The 21,446-nt window shown below is 48.3% G+C and overlaps 1 protein-coding gene across 1 annotated transcript in view; it reads left to right on the top strand.

Annotated features, from left to right (window-relative positions):
• The window catches only part of ptprn2 (protein tyrosine phosphatase receptor type N2), a 749,959-nt gene that overhangs the window by 72,804 nt on the left and 655,709 nt on the right, over positions 1 to 21,446 (top strand). Inside the window, exon 3 of the mRNA XM_041183926.1 lies at positions 15,208 to 15,316. Coding sequence (XP_041039860.1) covers positions 15,208 to 15,316 — 109 coding nt within the window. The remainder of the gene's footprint in view (positions 1 to 15,207; positions 15,317 to 21,446) is intronic.

The raw sequence follows: 21,446 nt of genomic DNA, 5'->3' as shown, positions 1-21,446 counted from the left end.
GTCGGGGGGGGGGGGTGATCTTTGTGGAATGTCCCAATCAGCTCTCCACAGTTGTCTCAAGCTGGTGACAGAAGCTTTGTTCAGGCGGGTTTATTCATTTCCGTATGGATGAGACCAACCATGCTGAGCGAGCCAGAGGGTTTGCAGCGATTGCTGGGTTCCCCTGCATCCAGGGTGCAATCGGCTGCACATATCTGGCCATTAAGGCACCAGTGCATCAGTCGGGAGCCTTCATCAACAGGAAGGGTTTCCAATCGAACGTCCAGATAGTTTGTGACCACTTGATTCTGCAAGTCTGTGCAAGGTCCCATGATGCTTATATCCTGTGACACTCCCCGGTGCCAAGGCTATTCAGTGATCCAGCCCGACTGGATGGACGGCTGCTGGGTGACAAGACCTATCCGTTGAAAAGGCCGCATATGATGCCTCTCCGCCACCCAAAAACAGAGGCAGACATCTTTAAAAAAGCAGCCATGCCTCCACAAGGGCAGTGATAGAGAGAACCATAGGTCTTCTGAAGATGCGCTTCCGATGCTTGGACCGTTCAGGGGGAACACTACAATACCCCCCGGAGCTGCTGTACTTCTATGCTGTACTCTCCACAATCTGGCACTAGCAAGAGGGGAGAGGATCTTGAGGCAGCTCCACAGGCCACAGAGAATGAATCCAGTGGTGAGTCAGAAGAGGAGCAACACGATGAGGAGAATGCTAAGAACATGGAGGCAGACCTCTGAATCCTTCCAGGGGGCAGCGACAACAGAGATGCCTTGATCCAACCCTCCTTCAACAAGGCTGCCAAAGATCTGCTTCCGCCTCATATCAGGGCTGCTACCTCCATCCCAGATTTTTGAAATGACCCTTTCCTTTGAACCCAAAGTCCACTCAGTGCCTGTGCAATAAAGTTTAGAGCCACTCACATCCAGCATTAGATACTAGCGTATCCTGCACCTACAAAGCACATGAAGCATACTCAGGCCATTAAGACAAAAGCAAAATTTATATCATGTTGACACTCACATCAAATGAACATAACAATATATAGTGTTAATGGCCAGACCAGTAAACATATTAACAAAACATGGCAGAACAGAAGATTACCCCAGAACAGTCCTTCTTGTACTCATGGTGCCTTAAACTTATGTTTGTGAGTGCTACATCTACACCTGGACGCTATTCCAGGACGCAGTCACACACCTTAGGAAGAGTCTTCTGATTTGGTCAGTGGTCAGGGACAGGAGGCTGTGACAGCAAATGAAGCAGGTTAGGGGATTCAGAGGGCAGGAGTGCAAGAGCCTCGGCCTTTGCAATTGTCCAACATGCTGGCACTGGCATTTGAGACAGCCTGCTAACTCTGCTGTCTCGTTGGATTTGATGACCTTGGTGGGCGTCCTCCGGCCAGTGGAACCTATGCTGGCTCCGCCTGGGAGGGAGTAGGCAGTGGCACAGCTGGCATCTCCCCAGTTGTTGCAGCCTCATCAGATGCCAAGGTCACGGGAGCAGAGGGGTGGAGGAGCTGCTGCCGTCATCCAGAGCGCCATGAGAGGAGCTCACAGAGATGACAAGCAGCTCGTGCACCATTGTGAGGTCGCTCTGGACCTCCGTGCTCGCCATTGATGGACGGGGGCACCTAGCTGGGATACTGGGTACCTCATCCATCTCCCACACTGGCACTGACCGCCTGAGGTCATTGCCTGTGTGAGGGCTTGCAGATCCGAGTGCAACCCCAGGAACCCCTGATTCTGTCCCTGGTGTTGCCTCTCCATGAGAGTCGCCACTCTCTCAGGGGAGGAGGAGGCAGTGTGCTCGGCGATGAGGGTTCATGCTCCGCATGGATTCCCCCACAACAGAGACCATGGCACTTATACCCTCATGGGTCCCAGCCAGATCTTTCATAAGCCTGTTATAGTTAAATACTGCACTCAACAGGTAGTGAAACCAGTCACATCTTTTCTAGTTTGAATGGCTTCCTGTACCGCACTTTCATGGCAAGTTAGCTCATCCACACAGCAGACCCTGCTCTCGTCCACACAAGCTGAAAAAATCTTAAACCTGTTGGACAATTGCAAGGGCCGAGGCTCCTGCACTCCTGCCCTCTGAGTCCCCTAACCCGCTTCACTTGCTGTCACAGCCTCCTGTCCCTGACCACTGACCAAATCAGAAGACTCTTCCTAAGGTGTGTGACTGCATCCTAGATTAAAATGTCTTGGTAACTTTCCCCTCCCTGATATGCCGCAGTGTTTGCTACTCAGTCTCGAGCGAAGTAACTCACAGCTGAAGTTCCTGCAGCTGCAAAGACTTACTGCAAATGTGTTTGCCCTGAGTCACACCGGTATCCATAAGCTCCCACATCACCAATCGCAGCACATCACCAGCCCTGTCATCTTCAATATGTGTTAATTAATTAATAAGTGCTAATTAATTAATAAAACTACACTTCCCTATAGGTTTTAGCATCACCAGTAAACGTTACATTTCTGATAAAACAACACAGTAATTAATGATAAAATTAATAACACCAGTTACTGGTTTACCTGCTCCTCCTGCACCAAAGTGAAAATCAAATACAGGAGGCTGAAAAGGAAGAAAAAAGCACTTCTTACCCAACCCCCACCAAACTCCCCACTCAGCACCTCCTACACCACCCCCACCAAACTCCCCACTCAGCACCTCCTACCCCACCCCCACCAAACTCCCCACTCAGCACCTCGTACCCCACCCACACCAAACTTCCCACTCAGCACCTCCTACCCCGTCCCCACCAAACTCCCCACACAGCACCTCCTACCCCACCTTCACCAAACACCCCACTCAGCACCTCGTACCCCACCTTCACTGAACTCCCCACTCAGCACCTCCTACCCCACCTTCACCAAACTCCCCACTCAGCACCTCGTACCCCACCTTCACTGAACTCCCCACAGCACCTCGTACCCCACCTTCACTGAACTCCCCACTCAGCACCTCCTACCCCACCTCCACCAAACTCCCCACTCAGCACCTCCTACCCCACCTTCACCAAACTCCCCACTCAGCACCTCCTACCCCACCTTCACTGAACTCCCCACTCAGCACCTCCTACTCCACCTTCACTGAACTCCCCACTCAGCACCTCCTACCCCACCCCCACCAAAGTCCCGACTCAGCACTTCCTACCCCACCCCCCACCGAACTTCCCACTCAGGACCTCCTACCCCACCCCCATCAAACTCCCCACTCAGCACCTCCTACCCCACCCCCACCAAACTCCCCACTCAGCACCTCCTACCCCACCCCCACCAAACTCCCCACTCAGCACCTCCTACCCCACCCCCACCAAACTCCCCACTCAGCACCTCCTACCCCGTCCCCACCAAACTCCCCACTCAGCACCTCCTACCCCACCCCCACCAAACTCCCCACTCAGCACCTCCTACCCTACCCCCACCACACTCCCCACTCAGCACTTTCTACCCCACCCCCACCGATCTCTTCATTCAGCATCTCCTACCCCACCTTCACCAAACTCCCCACTCAGCACCTCCTACCCCACCCCCACCGATCTCCCCACTCAGCACCTCCTACCCCACCTTCACCGAACTCCCCACTCAGCACCTCCTACCCCACCTTCACCGAACTCCCCACTCAGCACCTCCTACCCCACCTTCACTGAACTCCCCACTCAGCACCTCCTACCCCACCTCCACCAAACTCCCCACTCAGCACCTCCTACCCCACCTTCACCAAACTCCCCACTCAGCACGTCCTACCCCACCCCCACCGATCTCCCCACTCAGTACCTCCTACCCCACCCCCACCAAACTTCCCACTCAGCACCTCCTACCCCACCCCCACCAAACTCCCCACTCAGCACCTCATACCCCACTCCCACCAAACTCCCCACTCAGCACCTCCTAACCCACCTTCACTGAACTCCCCACACAGCACCTCCTACCCTACCCCCACCACACTCCCCACTCAGCACCTCCTACCCCACCTTCACTGAACTCCCCACACAGCACCTCCTACCCCACCCCCACCAAACTCCCCACTCAGCACCTCCTACCCTACCCCCACCGATCTCCCCACTCAGCACCTCCTACCCCGTCCCCACCAAACTCCCCACTCAGCACTTCCTAACCCACCCCCACCAAACTGCCCACTCAGCACCTCCTACCCTAACCTACCACACTCCCCACTCAGCACCTCCTATCCCACCTTCACTGAACTCCCCACACAGCACCTCCTACCCCACTCCCACCAAACTCCCCACTCAGCACCTCCTACCCTACCCCCACCACACTCCCCACTCAGCACTTTCTACCCCACACCCACCGATCTCCCCACTCAGCACCTCCTATCCCACCCCCACCAAACTCCCCACTCAGCACCTCCTACCCCACCCCCACCGATCTCCCCACTCAGCACCTCCTACCCCACCTTCACTGACTCCCCACTCAGCACCTCCTACCCCACCCCCACCAAACTCCCCACTCAGCACCTCCTACCCCACCTTCACCAAACTCCCCAATCAGCACCTCCTACCCCACCTTCACCAAACTCCCCACTCAGCACCTCCTACCCCACCTTCACCAAACTCCCCACTCAGCACCTCCTACCCCACCCCCACCAAACTCCCCACTCAGCACCTCCTACCCCACCTTCACTGAACTCCCCACTCAGCACCTCCTACCCCATCCCCACCAAACTCCCCACTCAGCACCTCCTACCCTACCCCCACCACACTCCCCACTCAGCACCTCCTACCCCACCTTCACTGAACTCCCCACTCAGCAACTCCTACCCCACCCCCACCAAACTCCCCACTCAGCACCTCCTACCCCACCCCCACCAAACTCCCCACTCAGCACCTCCTACCCCACCCCCACCAAACTCCCCACTCAGCACCTCCTACCCCACCCCCACCAAACTCCCCACTCAGCACCTCCTACCCCACCCCCACCAAACTCCCCACTCAGCACCTCCCACCCCGTCCCCACCAAACTCCCCACTCAGCACCTCCTACCCCACCCCCACCAAACTCCCCACTCAGCACCTCCTACCCCACCCCCACCAAACTCCCCACTCAGCATTTCCTACCCCACCCTCACCAAACTTCCCACTCAGCACCTCCTACCCCACCCCCACCAAACTTCCCACTCAGCACCTCCTACCCCACCCCCACCAAACTCCCCACTCAGCACCTCCTACCCCACCCCCACCAAACTCCCCACTCAGCACCTCCTACCCCACCCCCACCAAACTCCCCACTCAGCACCTCCTACCCCGTCCCCACCAAACTCCCCACTCAGCGCCTCCTACCCCACCCCCACCAAACTCCCCACTCAGCACCTCCTACCCCACCCCCACCAAACTCCCCACTCAGCACCTCCTACCCCACCCTCACCAAACTCCCCACTCAGCACCTCCTACCCCGTCCCCACCAAACTCCCCACTCAGCACCTCCTACCCCACCCCCACCAAACTCCCCACTCAGCACCTTCTAACCCACGCCAACCACTCCCCACTCAGCACCTCCTACCCTACCCCCACCACATTCCCCACTCAGCACCTCCTATCCCACCTTCACTGAACTCCCCACTCAGCACCTCCTACCCCACTCCCACCAAACTCCCCACTCAGCACATCCTACCCTACCCCCACCACACTCCCACTCAGCACTTTCTACCCCACCCCCACCGATCTCCCCACTCAGCACCTCCTACCCCACCTTCACTGAACTCCCCACTCAGCACCTCCTACCCCACCCCCACCAAACTCCCCACTCAGCATCTCCTACCCCACCTTCACCAAACTCCCCACTCAGCACCTCCTACCCCACCTCCACCAAACTCCCCACTCAGCACCTCCTACCCCACCTTCACCAAACTCCCCACTCAGCACCTCCTACCCCACCCCCACCAAACTCCCCACTCAGCACTTCCTACCCCACCTTCACTGAACTCCCCACTCAGCACCTCCTACCCCACCCCCACCAAACTCCCCACTCAGCACCTCCTACCCTACCCCCACCACACTCCCCACTCAGCACCTCCTACCCCACCCCCACCAAACTCCCCACTCAGCACCTCCTACCCCACCCCCACCAAACTCCCCACTCAGCACCTCCTACCCCACCCTCACCAAACTTCCCACTCAGCTCCTCCTACCCCACTCCCACCAAACTTCCCACTCAGCACCTCCTACCCCACCCCCACCAAACTTCCCACTCAGCACCTCCTACCCCGTCCCCACCAAACTCCCCACTCAGCACCTCCTACCCCACCTTCACCAAACTCCCCACTCAGCACCTCCTACCCCACCCCCACCAAACTCCCCACTCAGCACCTCCTACCCCGTCCCCACCAAACTCCCCACTCAGCACCTCCTACCCCACCCCCACCAAACTCCCCACTCAGCGCCTCCTACCCCACCCCCACCAAACTCCCCACTCAGCACCTCCTACCCCACCCCCACCAAACTCTCCACTCAGCACCTCCTACCCCACCCCCACCAAACTCCCCACTCAGCACCTCCTACCCCATCCCCACCAAACTCCCCACTCAGCACCTTCTACCCCACCCCCACCAAACTCCCCACTCAGCACCTCCTACCCCACCCTCACCAAACTTCCCACTCAGCACCTCCTACCCCACCCCCACCAAACTTCCCACTCAGCACTTCCTAACCCACCCCCACCAAACTCCCCACTCAGCATACTTTACTTCTTGCAGTAAACCTTACCTAAAGCACCTCCTATGCCCCGAATTCCCACTTTGAGCCAAATTTCCAAGCATACTCACTCAGTCTCTGTCTCTCTCTGGTCAAAGTGTCCTCTCTCTGACCGTCTGCCTCCTTTTCCATTTTCTTCCTTAGTAAAGACAGGTGCAAAGTATTCATTTAATAACTCGGCCATGCCTCCTGCCTCCATGTGTAAATCCCCTTTTTGATCCTGAATCAGTCCTACCCCTCCTCTTACCACCCTTTTACTATTTATATTCCTGTAGAAGACTTTGGGACTGTTTTTGTGTTGTCTGCCGGTCTCTTTTCGTACTCCCTCTTTGCTTCTCATATTTGCTTTTTCACCTCCCCTCTGAACCTTCTATATTCAGCCTGGTTCTCAACTGTATTTTCTACCTGATATCTGTCATATGCATATTTTTCCTTCTTTATCTTAATTTCTGTCTCCGCCCCTCACTTGCGGGAAAGTCCTGCCTTGAAGAGGTTTCGGCCAATCAGACCTGTAGTCCCAGCAGCGCCAGAAGCTGCAGTCCTCAGATTTTAAGTCACGGGAGTCCAGGACCAGGTCAATGTGGGTGTCTCAGGGTGGAAAAGGGAGGTGAGGCCCAGGATCATGGGCACAGTTGGGGTGGGGCTGTTGGTAGAGAGGCCAGGGAGCACCCGTACGGGCCCGATTTTTTCGGGGGGAGGGAGGGCGCACCTGATGTTGATAGGAGGCTGTTGATGACTGTTGCCTGAGGCCTGAGCAGGCCCACTTTCTGGGCTTCCCCCCTGCCCCTGAACTCCTCTTGCCAGCCTGGAGGTTGAAGCTGGTTGGGAAACGGCCCTTACGTAGTCATTAATAGGCCAACATAAAATTGTGGAGAGGTGGAACGCACGGGAGCCCAGTGTAAATGCCATCCAAGACATTTTATGGCCCACCCCACCTGCAAACCTGCTGGCAGGTGAATGTAAGAGTCTGCCCGCAGTGCGGTTTTCGCCCATCAAGAGGCACTACAGACCATGATCTTCACTGTGAGGCAAGTTCAAGAAAAATGCAAGGAACAGCACCAACTGTTGCAGCACCAACTTTGACCTCATGAAAGCCTTTGGCCCTGTCAATCACAAAGACTTATGAAATATCATCCTCAAGTTTGGCTGGCCATTGTCACCATCCTCCGCCAACTCCACATTGACATGCAAGCCGTGATCCTCACCAACCGGACCACCACCACAGAGCCTATCTCATTGAAGACTAGGATCAAACAAGGTTGTGTCATTGCACCAAATCTCTTCTCCCCATTTTCCTCACTGCAATACTGCACCTCAGCTGCAACGAATTATCCACAGGTATGGGGATAATCTACAGAACAGACAGGAAACTGTGTTGCCTAATCCAGAATTAAACCGCTGCAACCTCAGGCACAGAGCTGCAGTATGCAGATGAAACTTGTGTGTGTGCTCATTCAGAAACTGACTCCAGGTCATTGTCAACTCTTTCTCCGTAGCATATGAGAAAATGGGCCTTTCACTAAACACCCAGAAAACTAAGGTCCTCTTCCAAACAGTTCCCACAGCACAACAACTCCCCCATTGATTAAGATCAACGACGAAATTTTGGAAAATGTGGACCGCTTTTTGTATCTTAGGAGCTTCCTCTCGATGAATGCAATCATAGATGATGAAATTTATCATCGCCTCCTTCAACTGACTGAGAAAAAGAGTATTTGAGGACCAGGATCTTAAATTCAAGACTAAAGTCATGGTTTACTGGGCAGCAGTGATCCCCACTGGAAGGGAGGGAGGAAATTACGAAAGTTATAAGCATCAGGGAAGTGGTACTCAGCAAATTGTTGGAACTGAGGGTTGACAAGTCCCCGGGTCCTGATGGATTTCATCCTAGGGTTTTCAAAGAAGTGGCTAGTGAGATAGTTGATGCTTTAGTTTTAATTTTCCAAAATTCCTGAGATTCGGGGAAGGTTCCATTAGATTAGAAAAAAGCTAATGTAACCCCTTTATTTAAAAAGAGAGGGAGACAGAAAACAGAAAACTATAGGCCTGTTAGCTTAACATCGGTCATAGAAAATATGTTATTAGCTATTGTTAAAGATGTTATAACACGGTACTTTGATAAATTCAAGGTAATCGACATGGCTTTTTGAAAGGGAAAACGTGTTTAACAAATTATTGGAGTATTTTGAAGAAGGAACAGCTGCTGTGGATAAAGAGGAACCAGTAGATATACTGTACTTAGGTTTTCAGAAGGCATTCGATAAGGTGCCTCATCAAAGGTTATTGCGAAAAATAAAAGCTCATGGTGTAGCGGGGTAACATATCAGCATGGATAGGAGATCAGCTAGCTAACAGGAAACAGAGTAGGCATAAATGGGTAATTTTCTGGTTGGCAGGATGTGATGAGTGGTGTGCTACAGGGATCAGTGCTGGGGCCTCAACTCTTTACAATTTATATAAATGATTTGGGTGAAGGGACCGATGGTATGGTTCCTAAATTTGCTGATGACACAAAGATAGATAGGAAACTAAGTTGGTGAAGAGGATATGAGGATGCTACAAAAAGGTACAAAAGATTAGGTGGCTGGGCAAAGATCTGGCAAATGGAGTATAATGTGGGAAAATGTAAAATTGTCCATTTTGGCAGAATGAATAAAAAAAAAGCAGATTATCTAAATGGTGAGAGATTGCAGAGCTCTGAGATGCAGAGGGATCTGGGTGTTCTAGTGCATGAATCACATAAGGTTAGCATGCAGGTGCAGCTATTAATTAGAAAAGCTAATAGAATGTTATTGTTTATTGTGAGAGGAATTGAAAACAGAAGTAGGGAGTTTATGCTTCAGCTGTACAGAGCATTGGTGAGACCACATCTGGAGTATTGTGTACAGTATTGGTCTCTTTAATTAAGGAAAGATGTAAATGCATTGGAAATAGTTCAGAAAAGGAATACTAGATTAATACCAGGAATGGTTGGGTTGTCTTATGAGAAAAGGTTGGAAAGGCTAGGGTTATATCTGCATGAGGTTTGAAGAGTAAGAGGCGACTTGACTGAAACATAAGAACTTAAGGGGACTTGACATGGTGGATGTGCAGAGGATGTTTCCTCTGGCCATAGTGTAAAAATAAGGCATCGCCCATTTAAGACAGAGATGAGAAAAAAAGATTTCTCTCAGAGGGTTGTGAGACTTTGAAATTCTCTTCCTCAAAAGGTGCCTGAGGCAGAGTCTTTGAATATTTTTAAGGCAAAAGTAGATAGATTCTTGATTTCATGGGGGTGAAAGGTTCTCAGCGGTAGGCAGAAATATGAAGTTGAGACTAAAATTAAATCATCCATGATCTTATCGAATGGTGGATCAGGCTCGAGGGGCTGAGTGACCTACTCCTGCTCCTAATTCGTATGTATGTTCATATGTAAAATACTGCAGAAGTACCATCAGCGGTTTCTTCATAAGATTCTCCAAATCTTGTGGCAGGAAAGGTGGTCCAATAGCAGCATCCTCTCCCAAGCCAACATGCCCAACATTGAGGCACTAATCACTCAAAACCAGCTCTGCTGTGTGGAATGGGGCATGTCATTCATATTTCTAACACCAGACTCCGAAAGCAACTGTTCTACTTGGAACTCAGTCGCGGTAAAAGACTCCCAGGAGGACAGCCGAAACACTTTAGGGATGTTCTCAAAGCTTCCCTGAAGAGATCAAGCATCCCTGCTGGCTCCTGGAAGTCCCTGCCTTGTGACTGACAAAAATGGAGGAGGTTTATTTGGGAAGGCACCTAACACATCAAGAGACTTCATTGGGAGCACACAGAAGTGAAATGAGAGAATGCACAAACCTCCAATCACCTAAGCCTTGATTTAAAAGTTCTTGTTTTCAAATACTCCAAAGCCTTGCCCCTTCCTAACTCTGTGACTTACTCCAGCTTTACAATCTGCTGGGATTCCTTGTATTCTGACCTCTTGCACATTCCTAATTTCCTTCGATCCATCTTTGGTGATCATGTCTTCAGTTTGTTTGGGCCCTAGGCTCTGGAATTCCTTCCCTAAAACTCCCTGCCTTTTGATGTCTCATTAAAATTTAAAGTTATTTTTTATTCATTCATGGGATGTGGACATCACTGGCTAGGCCAGCATTTATTGCCCATCCCTAAGTGCCCTTGAGAAGGTGATGGTGAGCTGCCTTTTTGAACCTCTGAATGTACAACGTCAATAAGAAACCTCCAAGGCATCCAAGGTACTTGGGTTCATGAAATGGAACTTCCACCACCTTCAACAAAGGAAAGGAAATGTTGTACCTGACATTGATTTGACCACACATGGGGTGGAATTGTCCGTGCCCGTTGGCGTCAGGCGTGTTTGGTGGCATGAGCGGACGATATGGCAAGAAGGTCAAAAATTGGTCTCATGATGTCGTGGAACCAGTTTGCAATCGTCCGCTCTGCCCATTAATGTCAGGCATTGTTTCCTGCCGTCAGACGTGGGGAACCTTATTGCATATCATTATAAGCCCTGCTCACTGGAATCATCCCCCAACGCTGGATCATCTGAGCATGTAAGAGTGATTGCACAACAACGTGTTTCACAACTGTACATAAGCAATGTGCACCCGGTGAGCTGTGCTTTGGGACTTCAAGGTTTGTTTGCCTACCTTGCTTCGGGCAGCAATCGCGGTAATCAGCACCAGGCTTCGCAGGCACCACCACATCACTTAGCGGGGGCTCACAGGCAGATCTCTACCCACTGGTCCAGCCATAAGGCAGGGGTGGCTTTTCAATGACTGCAGGTCCAGGGCTTTCTTGTGCAAGGGCCTCAGGTAGGGGAAGAGGCTGCAGGGTGAGGTCTGTATTGGGGAAGGAGGGTATCTCAGGGTGTGTGTGGGAGCACATGTTGATCTGTGCAAGCGGCTGCAAGATGGTGAGGGCTGAGGAGGCAGTCTCCAGAGGAGATGAGGCCAAATGGAGATGTGAGGGTGTGTGTGAGAGAGTAATTCGTTTTGTCCCTTCATCTGGCAGTTAGTGAGATGCCAGTGAATGTGTGATGGGTTTGTGAGTGTTTGAGTTGAGTGATGAGATGGTTGTCTCAGCCTGGCGGCACAGATGAGATCATTCATCCTCTTCTGTGCAGCATTGGCACTGATCACCTACCAAGCCAGAGTGGTGATGTTGGTGTACTGCCTGTAGCCAGAGCAGAGTTAGGTGACATCACAGCGGGCCTCCAAAAGGTGTTCAATGGACACATCACTTAACCGAGGAGCTGCGGTCTCCTTGCCTTTTGGGGCCATGTTGTCTTTGCAGCAGTCCTGGGCTTGAAGCACTGAGAAGTGTCCGTGTAGCAGCACTTTAAATGTGGCACCCAGCATAATGAAGCGGTGAGGTGACACTGTGGAGGGCAGATGTGAGCCCGTTCGCCATCGATATGGTGTGTTTCCTGGGAATGCATGATTAATGAGGTGGGATTGGGGCAATACAATTGCGGCCGGCGGGTAAAGCGTCCTTTCTCCCACCCACTATTGCACTCAGAGTGTGGCGTAACCGCTTGGGACCCATGAACCGCTTAAAAACACCAGCCTCCTTGAGAAAGTTCAATGCCAGGCAGCTCATTTTGTTACAATTATTTAGTGTCTTCCAGTTGGTCACATTGCTGTGCTGGCATAGTTGTTAGTAAATAGTGATAGTTTAAGAAAGTTATATGTGTATTTATGTGAGTTAGGAATAAGGTATACCTTTAAGTTTAAGTTCAATTTGTACTTTTTTCTACTTAAGGGTTAAAAGGTGAAACCTGGGATCTAGTTTTATTTTTGAGTGGCGACAGCAGGTCTGAAGTTCTGTTTGTGTACCTGTATTTCTAATGAGATTTCTACGATTCTTGAAGGAGAGTTAAAGCCAACAGAGTAGAAAAAAACTGTGCTGTTGCCTAGCAACAGGGAACCAGAGAGGGAGGCCCCACGCCCATACAGACACAGAGGGCAGAATTTTGCCCTTGTTGGGCGGGCGCAGTAGATGGGCGCGGGAGTGGTCGCTAAGCCGCCCGCGATCGGTCCCCGACGTGGATTTCACGCTGGTTGGCCAATTAAGAGTCAGCCAGCACGAAATGTGTGCTGCAGGCCTTCCGGGACAGGGCGGGGGTGGGAGAAAGGCGAGTGCAGAAGTGTGCGCATGCATGGAGGTGCACGTTGTAAACGCTCCCTGTGGCACAGAACTGCCTCAGGGAGCTGAAGAATGTGGAAAATAAAAAACAAAGAATTTAAAAATGTTAATAACATGTCACGTGAGCAGAAATTAGTTTGAAAAACATTTATTTTTCTTGTAATTGCTGATCGCAACCTCATCTTGCCCGTGGATGAGGTTTTGCAAAAAGTCCAAAGGCCGCTTGGCCTTTCTGCCTGCCCGCCAATCATAAGGTTGGACGGGCAATGGAAGATTTCATTTAATTAGAACTTCAATGGCCTTTAATAGGCCTGTTAATTGTCGGCGGGCGCGCTGCCAACTCCCACACGTGCCTGCCGACCGAAATATAGTGTGAGTGCAAGATGACGTTGGGACGCTCACCCGACGGCATTGCACGCCATTTTATGCTCGTACGGGTCGGGCGCGCTCCTGCCCGATGATGGCAGTGTTCTGCCCAGAGAAACCGAAAGCAGTTTGAGTTCAGTTGGCCATCATGCTGTAAGTTGAAGGGAGCAGCTTAAGTCTCTCTGTAGCTGACATACTAGCAGACTACTGAGGGAAATAAGTCTAAGAAGCTTAGTTGAGTTGCTCTAAAGTTAAAGTAACAGTGAATATCAAGTGAGTTCTGGATTTCATGGGAGATACCAAGTTGTCAGCAATCTACTGGGAGAGGGAACTGCAGAGAGAGTAGATTTCCCAAAAGAACCGAGAGGTCCCAAGGCCATAGAGTCGGACAGACAGGAGGAGTCCCAAGAAGACCTTCAAGTCAAAGGAAGAACAGGAGTCTGGAAAGGGTCTTATTTTGTGGAAGTGACAGTAAGGAGCAGAGAGGAAGGCTCCCAGCTTCAAGCTGCGGGAAGCAGATTTAAAGCGATATAGGCATGCAAGAAGGTCCAAGTAGATAGCTGAAGGCCTGTATCTCCTTACTATGGGCATGTGAAGCAGTGATGTATTGTTGACAGCTGACTCAGAGAGAGTGCGTGGAAGAAAGCTTTAATGCATGCGGTGATCCGGGGAGAGGGACATCAGAAGATGAGCTCGAAACCCTGGAGGTGGGTGGACACTTGCAGAAGGCGCCGGAGAGAAAGCATTGGTTTGGGAGAAGATTCCTAAGTGGTTTCTTTGAGAGTAGAGACTAGAATTCCTCATGTGAAAGACGGAGTTCAGTGAGACTGATTGGTTCACGGTGTGACAGCCGTCTTGGGGGAGTTGAGAAGAGATCATAGCACCTGTTTGGAGTGGCATTTGTCACTTAGTTTCAGAGTGTGGTGTGCCTGACCACAGGTCGCCTATTGGTTTGCATGGGCTATATACTAACTGTGAACATTAGAGTGGAAGATAGCTTTTGAAACTTGTGTTATCTTTGCAAATCTGTATATATCTGTAAAGGTATAGTTGCGGGTGAAGGAGTATTGTAATATAGTTCATCTTTTCTTGTTTAATAGATGTTTCATTCTTTTGTTAAAAGTTCATCATGTAACTGCTGTGACTGTTCAGTAGCCACTCTCCACGTATCTAAGCAAAAAATAAAAATTAGGATCTATCAAACCGGGTTCCAACCTGGGATCAGGCTTGTCCAGGAGTAACATTGGCTAGGATCATAACACCGTCTCCAGAACTGAAGAAAAGCCCATAGGGTGACTTAGTTCTATAAAATATTGAATTAACAATTACATATTTCTAAGCAGTACATTAAGCTCAAAAGTGGCTAAGCTCAAAGAGTTCCTAACCAACAGTTCCAACTGTATACATGTGTTTCCTTTGCTGACTCCATTTTCACAAGAACAAATAAGGACTGGGACAATCTTCTACAAACCTTAATCTCCATGCCTTCTAAGGATTCATTTCAGGAAAATCTATCGAACATTTTTAATTTCCGTGGCCACTGACTGTGCTCATTCTGCGCCTCCTGTGAAAATTCCCTAGTGGAAGACTACAGAGGGAAACCTTACCAAGTACCAAAGGCGCTATACAAATGCCAGTTGTATGGCAATAATTGGTTAGGACACAATTGGAGTCAGCTGTCTTAGGTACTCTGCTGCCATTTACTTTTGGAATGCTTTCGTGAGAGTGGAGAGGTAAAAAATTGTTGATAATCCATCTGATTGTTAATTCCGTTGAACAACTAAATGAAAATGTTTAACACAGCTTGTCTTTCGTTTGTTTGTCAGTGGCTTAAAATGCAGAGTCATCTGAGCTCACATCTGTTCACTCAAAAACAGCACAGCACTTTTGAGAAGAAAATCTAAATTAGGAAAGTCATCTTCCAACACCAGTAGAGAAAAAGGATGATAATTATATTTTCAGTTCATTTCTGCTTTTTATTCCCGACAGGTTTAATGTGGCATGATGACACTACGCAGCAGGTAATTGCTAAAGAACTATCCAATCTCCATCAGAGCCATCACCAGCATCCTGAAGCTGGTTCTTCAGACAGCTTAAGGTGAGAATTGGAAGTACTGTATGCCTGCTGGTAGTATGTCCTCAGTGGGGTTTCCTGTGAAGACCACTTCAAGGGGTAACCTTAATGAAATAAATAGTTATTAAGGCTGCAATTGATGAAACTGAATAGCAAGTTTAGCTTAAACTACTTTACACAGGGGGTGGTGGATATGTGGAACATGATTTCCTGGGAGCAGTAGAAATGAACAATGCTAGTAAATGCAAAAGGAAACTAGATAGATATTTGATAGATAAAAAGTATTGAAAGTGAAAGATTTTTTTTAAACTTTGGGCCTGACCAGATAGAAACAGAAAATAGGAGCAGGAGTAGGCCATTCGGTCCTTTGAGCCTGCTCCACCATTCATTATGATCATGGCTGATCATCCAACTCAATAGCCTGCTCCCACTTTCTCCCTATATCCTTTGATCACTTTTGCCCCAAGAGCTATATCTAACACCTTCTTGAAAACCTACAATGTTTTGGCCTCAACTACTTTCTGTGGTAACGAATTCTACAGGCTCACCACTCTCTGGGTGAAGAAATTTCTCCTCATCTCAGTCCTAAATGGTCTACCCCATATCCTCAGACTGTGAGCCCTGGTTCTGGACTCCCCCACCATTGGGAACATCCTTCCTGCCTCTACCCTATCTTGTCCTGTCAGAATTTTATAGGTTTCTATGAGATCCCCCTCATTCTTCTGAACTCCAGTGAATATAATCCTAACTGACTCAATCTCTCCTCATATGTCAGTCCTGCCATCCCAGGAATCAGTCTGGTAAACCTTCTCTGCACTCCCTCTATAGCAGGTACATCCTTCCTCAGATAAGGAGACCAAAACTGCACACAATATTCCAGGTATGGTCTCAGCAAGGCCCTGCACAATTGCAGCAAGACATCCCTGCTCCTGTACCCTAATCCTCTCGCTATGAAGGTCAATATACCATTTGCCTTCTTTACTGTCTGCTGCACCTGCATGCTTCCCTTCAGCGACTGGTGTACAAGGACACCCAGGTCTCGTTACACATTCCCCTCTCTCAAGTTATAGCCATTCAGATAATAATCTGCCTTCCTGTTTTTGTTACCAAAGTGGATAACCTCATATATATCCACATTATACTGCATCTGCCATGCATTTGCCCACTCACTCAGCTTGTCCAAATCACACTGAAGCATCTCTGCAACCTCCTCACAGCTCACCTTCCCACCCAGCTTTGTGTCATCTGCAAATTTGGAGATATTACATTTAGTTCCCTCATCTAAATCATTAATATATATCGTGAATAGCTGGGATCCCAGCTAGTCTCTGCCTGCCATTCGGAAACAGACCTGTTTATTCCTACTCTTTGTTTCCTGTCTGCCAACCAGTTTCCTATCCATCTCAGTATGCTACCCTCAATCCCATATGCTTTAATTTTACACGTTAATCTCTTATGTGGGACTTTGTCGAAAGCCTTCTGAATGTCCAAATAAACCATATCCACTGGCTCCCCCTCATCAACTCTACCAGTTACATCCTCGAAAAATTCCAGTAGATTTGTCAAGCATGATTTCCCTTTGGTAAATCCATACTGACTCTGTCCAATTCTGCCATTGTTTTCCGAAAGCTCAGCTATTAAATCTTTTATAATGGACTCTAGAATTTTCCCCACTACCGACGTCAGGCTGACTGGTCTATAATTCCCTGTTTTCTCTCTACCTCCCTTTTTAAATAGTGGGGTTACATTAGCTACCCTCCAATCTGTAGGAACTGTTCCAGAGTCTATAGAATCTCGGAAGATGACCACCAATACATCCACTATTTCTAGGGCCACTTCCTTATGTACTCAGGGATGTAGATTATCATGCCCTGGGGATTTATCGGCCTTCAATCCCATCAATTTCCCCAACACCATTTCCTTACTAATACCGATTTCTTTCAGTTCTGCCCTCTCACTAAACCCTGTGTTCCCCAACATTTCTGGTATGTTATACATCTACAAGGTGGACCACAGTGATCTTTTCAGTGCCTCCGTATTCCTAATTTCACACCTACTGTTCCTGGATATACTTGATAATGTTAATAAATGATGTTGCCTACTTAATATGACAACCAAATTTTTTTTTCCTCAGATTTCTTAAAGGGAAGTCATATTTAACAAATTTAATAAACTGATTTGAAGAGGTGACTCTGTTTGGTTAGCTAAAGGGAATAACTTAGATGTGTGTATGGATTTTCAGGTTGCATTCATATGAACCTTGCCAGAAAAAAATTGGGCGTGTGATATAAGAGGAAATGCAGCATCGTGGAGAAAAATTTGGTTGACACACGAAATAGTTTGTGCAAATGGGAGTTGATCAGACTGGAGGAAAGTTGGAAGTAGTTACCACAGGGATCAGTGCTAGATATAGTTTTAGCTCTTGGTGTAAACAGATGGTTTGATCCTGGATGTAGCAAGTACACAGTTGCCATTTTTTTTATTATTAATTCACGGGATGTGGGCATCACTGGCTAATCTAGCATTTATAGCTCATCCCTAATGGAAAAGATGGTAGTGAGCCACCTTCTTGAACCACTGCAGTCCATGAGGTGTGGGTACACCCAAGTGCTGGTAGGGAGGAAGTTCTAGGATTTTGACCCAGCGACAGTGAAGGAACAGCGATATAGATCCAATTGTGTACAATTTACAAGATGGACTGCAGGGACTCAACAAGTCTCCTTAGACAGGACCTTACAAACCCACGACAGCTACCATCTAGAAGGACTATTAAGGGCAGCAGACACGTGGAAACACCACCACCTAGAAGTTCCCCTCCAAACCACTCACCATCCTGACTTGGAAATATATCACCATTCCTTCACTGTCACTGGGTAAAAATCCTGCAACTCTCTCCTTAACCTTAATAGGTGGGTGTACCTATTACACATGGACTGCAGTGGTTCAAGAAGGAAGTTCACCACCACCTTCTCAAGAGCAATTAGTGATGGGCAATAAATGCTGCCTTAGCCATTGATGCTCACATCCCATAAATGAACAAAAAGGTCAGAATGGTGTGTGGCTGGGAGGGAAACTTGCAGGTGGTGGTGTTCCCATGTGCCTGCTGTCTTGTCCTTCTAGATGGTAGTGATCGTGGGTTTGGAAGTTACTGTCTAAGGAGCCTCGGTGAGTTCCTGTAGTGCATCGTTTTTTTAATTCATTCATGGAATGTGGGCATCACTGGCTAGGCCAGCATTTATTGCCCTTGTTTAGAGGGCATTTAAGTGTCGACCATATTGTTGTGAGTCTGGAGTCACATGGAGGCCAGATCGGGTAAGGATAACAGATTTCCTTCCCTAAAGGACTTTAGTGAACCAGATGGGTTTTTACAACAATCGACAATGGTTTCATGATCATCATTAGACATTTAATTCCAGAATTTTATTGAATTCAAATTCCACCATCTACCATGAGATGGTACACTCTGCTGCCACTGTTCGTCGGTGGTGGAAGGAGTGAATGTTTGTGCAAGGGGTGCCAATCAAGGGGGCCGCTTTGTCCTGGATGGTGTCAAGCTTCTTGAGTGCTGTTGGAGCTGCACTCACCCAGGCAAGTGGAGAGTATGCCATCACACTCCTGACTTGTGCCTTGTGGAAGGTGGACAGGATTTGGGGAGTCAGGAGGTGAGTTACTCGCTGCAGGATTCCTAGCTTCTTACTTGCTCTTGTAGCCACAGTATTTGTATGGTTAGTCCAGTTCAGTTTCTGGCCAATGGTAACCCCCCAGGATGTTGATAGTGGGGGATTCAGTGATGGTAATGCCAATGAATGTGAAGGAGTGATGGTTAGACTCCCTCTTGTAGGAGATGGTCATTGCCTGACACATGTGTGGTCGAATGTTGCTTGCCACTTGTCAGCCCAAACCTAGATATTGTCCCGGTCTTACTGCCTTTAGACGTGGACTGCTTCAGTATTTGAGGAGTTGCAAATGGTGCTGAACATTGTGCAATCGTCAGTGAACATCTCCTTTTCTGATCTTATGATGGAGTGAAGGTCATTGATGAAGCAGCTGAAGATTGTTGGGCCTGGGACACTACCCTGAGGAACTCCTTCTGTGATGTCTGGAGCTAAGATGTTTGCTGGTGACACAAAAAGAGCAGGTTCAGCAATCAGCAAAGAAGATTTAAAAAAAAAAACTAAAGGAATATCTAAACATGCTTGTGGGATGTTTTGCTGTATTAAAGGTGATATATCAGTCCAAATTGCTGTTGATAAATGGGCAGTCAAGTTGAAGATCAAATTCATTTTGGATAAAGTGTGAGTTTTTTGGGGATATGACTAATTTAGAACCGGAAAAAGAGACCGGAGCTGTTGAAATGGGCTTTGGGGTCCTTTTGAAAAATAGGGCATAGTACCCTAAGTAGCATGCTTAAATAGTTCTTGCCAATTTTAAGTGGTGGTGCTGGATACCTAAGTGAACCCCTGATTCAAAATGGTGATGGACAAATCCTATGCATGGAATAGACATGTGAGATCATTTCGCAACTTTCGGTCCCTCGATGCTCATTTTTTGGAGTTAAACTGAACGTTTTCAACTTACCAGTCACCCCTTCTGATTCTATTTTAACATAAGTGCCTGAAGACATTTTTTTTCCCCCACTTTTCTCACATTTTAAAATTGATGACTTAAGGTTTGTTAACTCTTCTCTCCTAGCTGGACTGTAGTGTCTTATTGCCTGGCATTAAGGCAAAGGTGTTGGTTAGGATATTTGTGTGAATCATTGGAAAGTTAGAAATATGTTTACAGGACAAAGGTTTGCTAATAAGATATCATCTTACAAGGAAGTTCTGCGAATAGAATATTTCAGATACACAACTGCAGTGGTCCCAGTCCACACATCAGTTTTAATGTTGAGTTTCTTTGGGTGTGACAATTGTATTGTACATTTTAGGACAATGATAGAAAAGGATGATAGGCAATCCAGAGTAAGAATAATTAACTTTGATGGGGCAAGAACGGAGCTGGGCCAGATAGAGTGGAATGAAAGATTGGCAGGACGATCTGTAGCTGAACAGTAGGCTACCTTCAAAAAAGAATAGGTTCGGGCACAGTTAAGGTACATTTCATCACAGTTTGAGATAGCACTCTGCTAAATTACAAGTGTTCAGCATATTTATACTTTACTGATCACATACATCTCTGGCATCAGGTACATCCCACTTTTCACCCAGGCAGAGACCTTCTCTCCTAACTAAGCTGGGACCATCTGTCCTTCCCCTATCTGTTGAAGAGCACACTTAATCTTAGTTATTTTCCAACTAAGTCTCCAGTCTGACTCCCAGGACACCCAATCTATCTTATTTTTAATTCCTTCATGTCCAGTCTAGCTCCCAGGACTTGCTGGTGATTGCAAGCTCTGCGGGTGTTCAAAGTTCATCTGGTTTAACTGTTTAACTGTTAATTTACTGGTTTGCGCTAGCCTGCCTGTAGATTCTAATTTAAGTAATTCATTCCCTTATAATGAATTCTCCCTTACCATAAACTCTCATTTACTTTCTTCCCCCTAACAGTCCCCCCTTTTGGCCCTTGGCCTAGCCCAAGGTAGCCAACTATAGTGGTACTGTCCGTCCCTTCACGCTCCGCCGCCCGTTGATGCTGGCCAGTCAGCCAGCTTTGGGTAGTAAAAGGTATCGTCAGACCATCTGTATCATCTGGCCCTTCAATTCAGGCCTCTGGCTTACTAAATTTCTTCTCCTCCTGCCAAGACTCCCCCAGCACCACCTCTTTTGCCATCTTTGGGTACAATGAATCAAGTATGTTAAATATATAACTAATATCAGCTGAATCACAACCAGGGCATGGGAGATAATCCGAATCCACGGGTATATTAGTACATTTGAGCCCCAATTCCACAGATCCTCCCACCATGTGGAGGAACCTATTTGCTCAATATCCTATTTTAAGGCTCTAACCTGTTGCTGCAGTGTATAGTAAGTTCCATATATCTGCTGAGCCTGTCTCTAAATTGTGGTTAGGTGCTCTGGTAAAAAGGGAATTTCATAGGAGAACTGGTTCAAATACTGTGTCAGGTTATCCTTAAGGCTTTCCATGACCTGAATAGCAGCCGGTCCTCTCTTGAATATTTCAACCAGTTCCACCTTCCCCACCCTTGCCG

The sequence above is a fragment of the Carcharodon carcharias genome, chromosome 3 (assembly GCF_017639515.1).
Source record: "Carcharodon carcharias isolate sCarCar2 chromosome 3, sCarCar2.pri, whole genome shotgun sequence".
In the NCBI taxonomy this organism is placed as follows: Eukaryota; Metazoa; Chordata; class Chondrichthyes; order Lamniformes; family Lamnidae; genus Carcharodon; species Carcharodon carcharias.
Note: the sequence above shows the minus strand (reverse complement) of the source record. Positions and strands in the feature narration are given on the sequence as shown.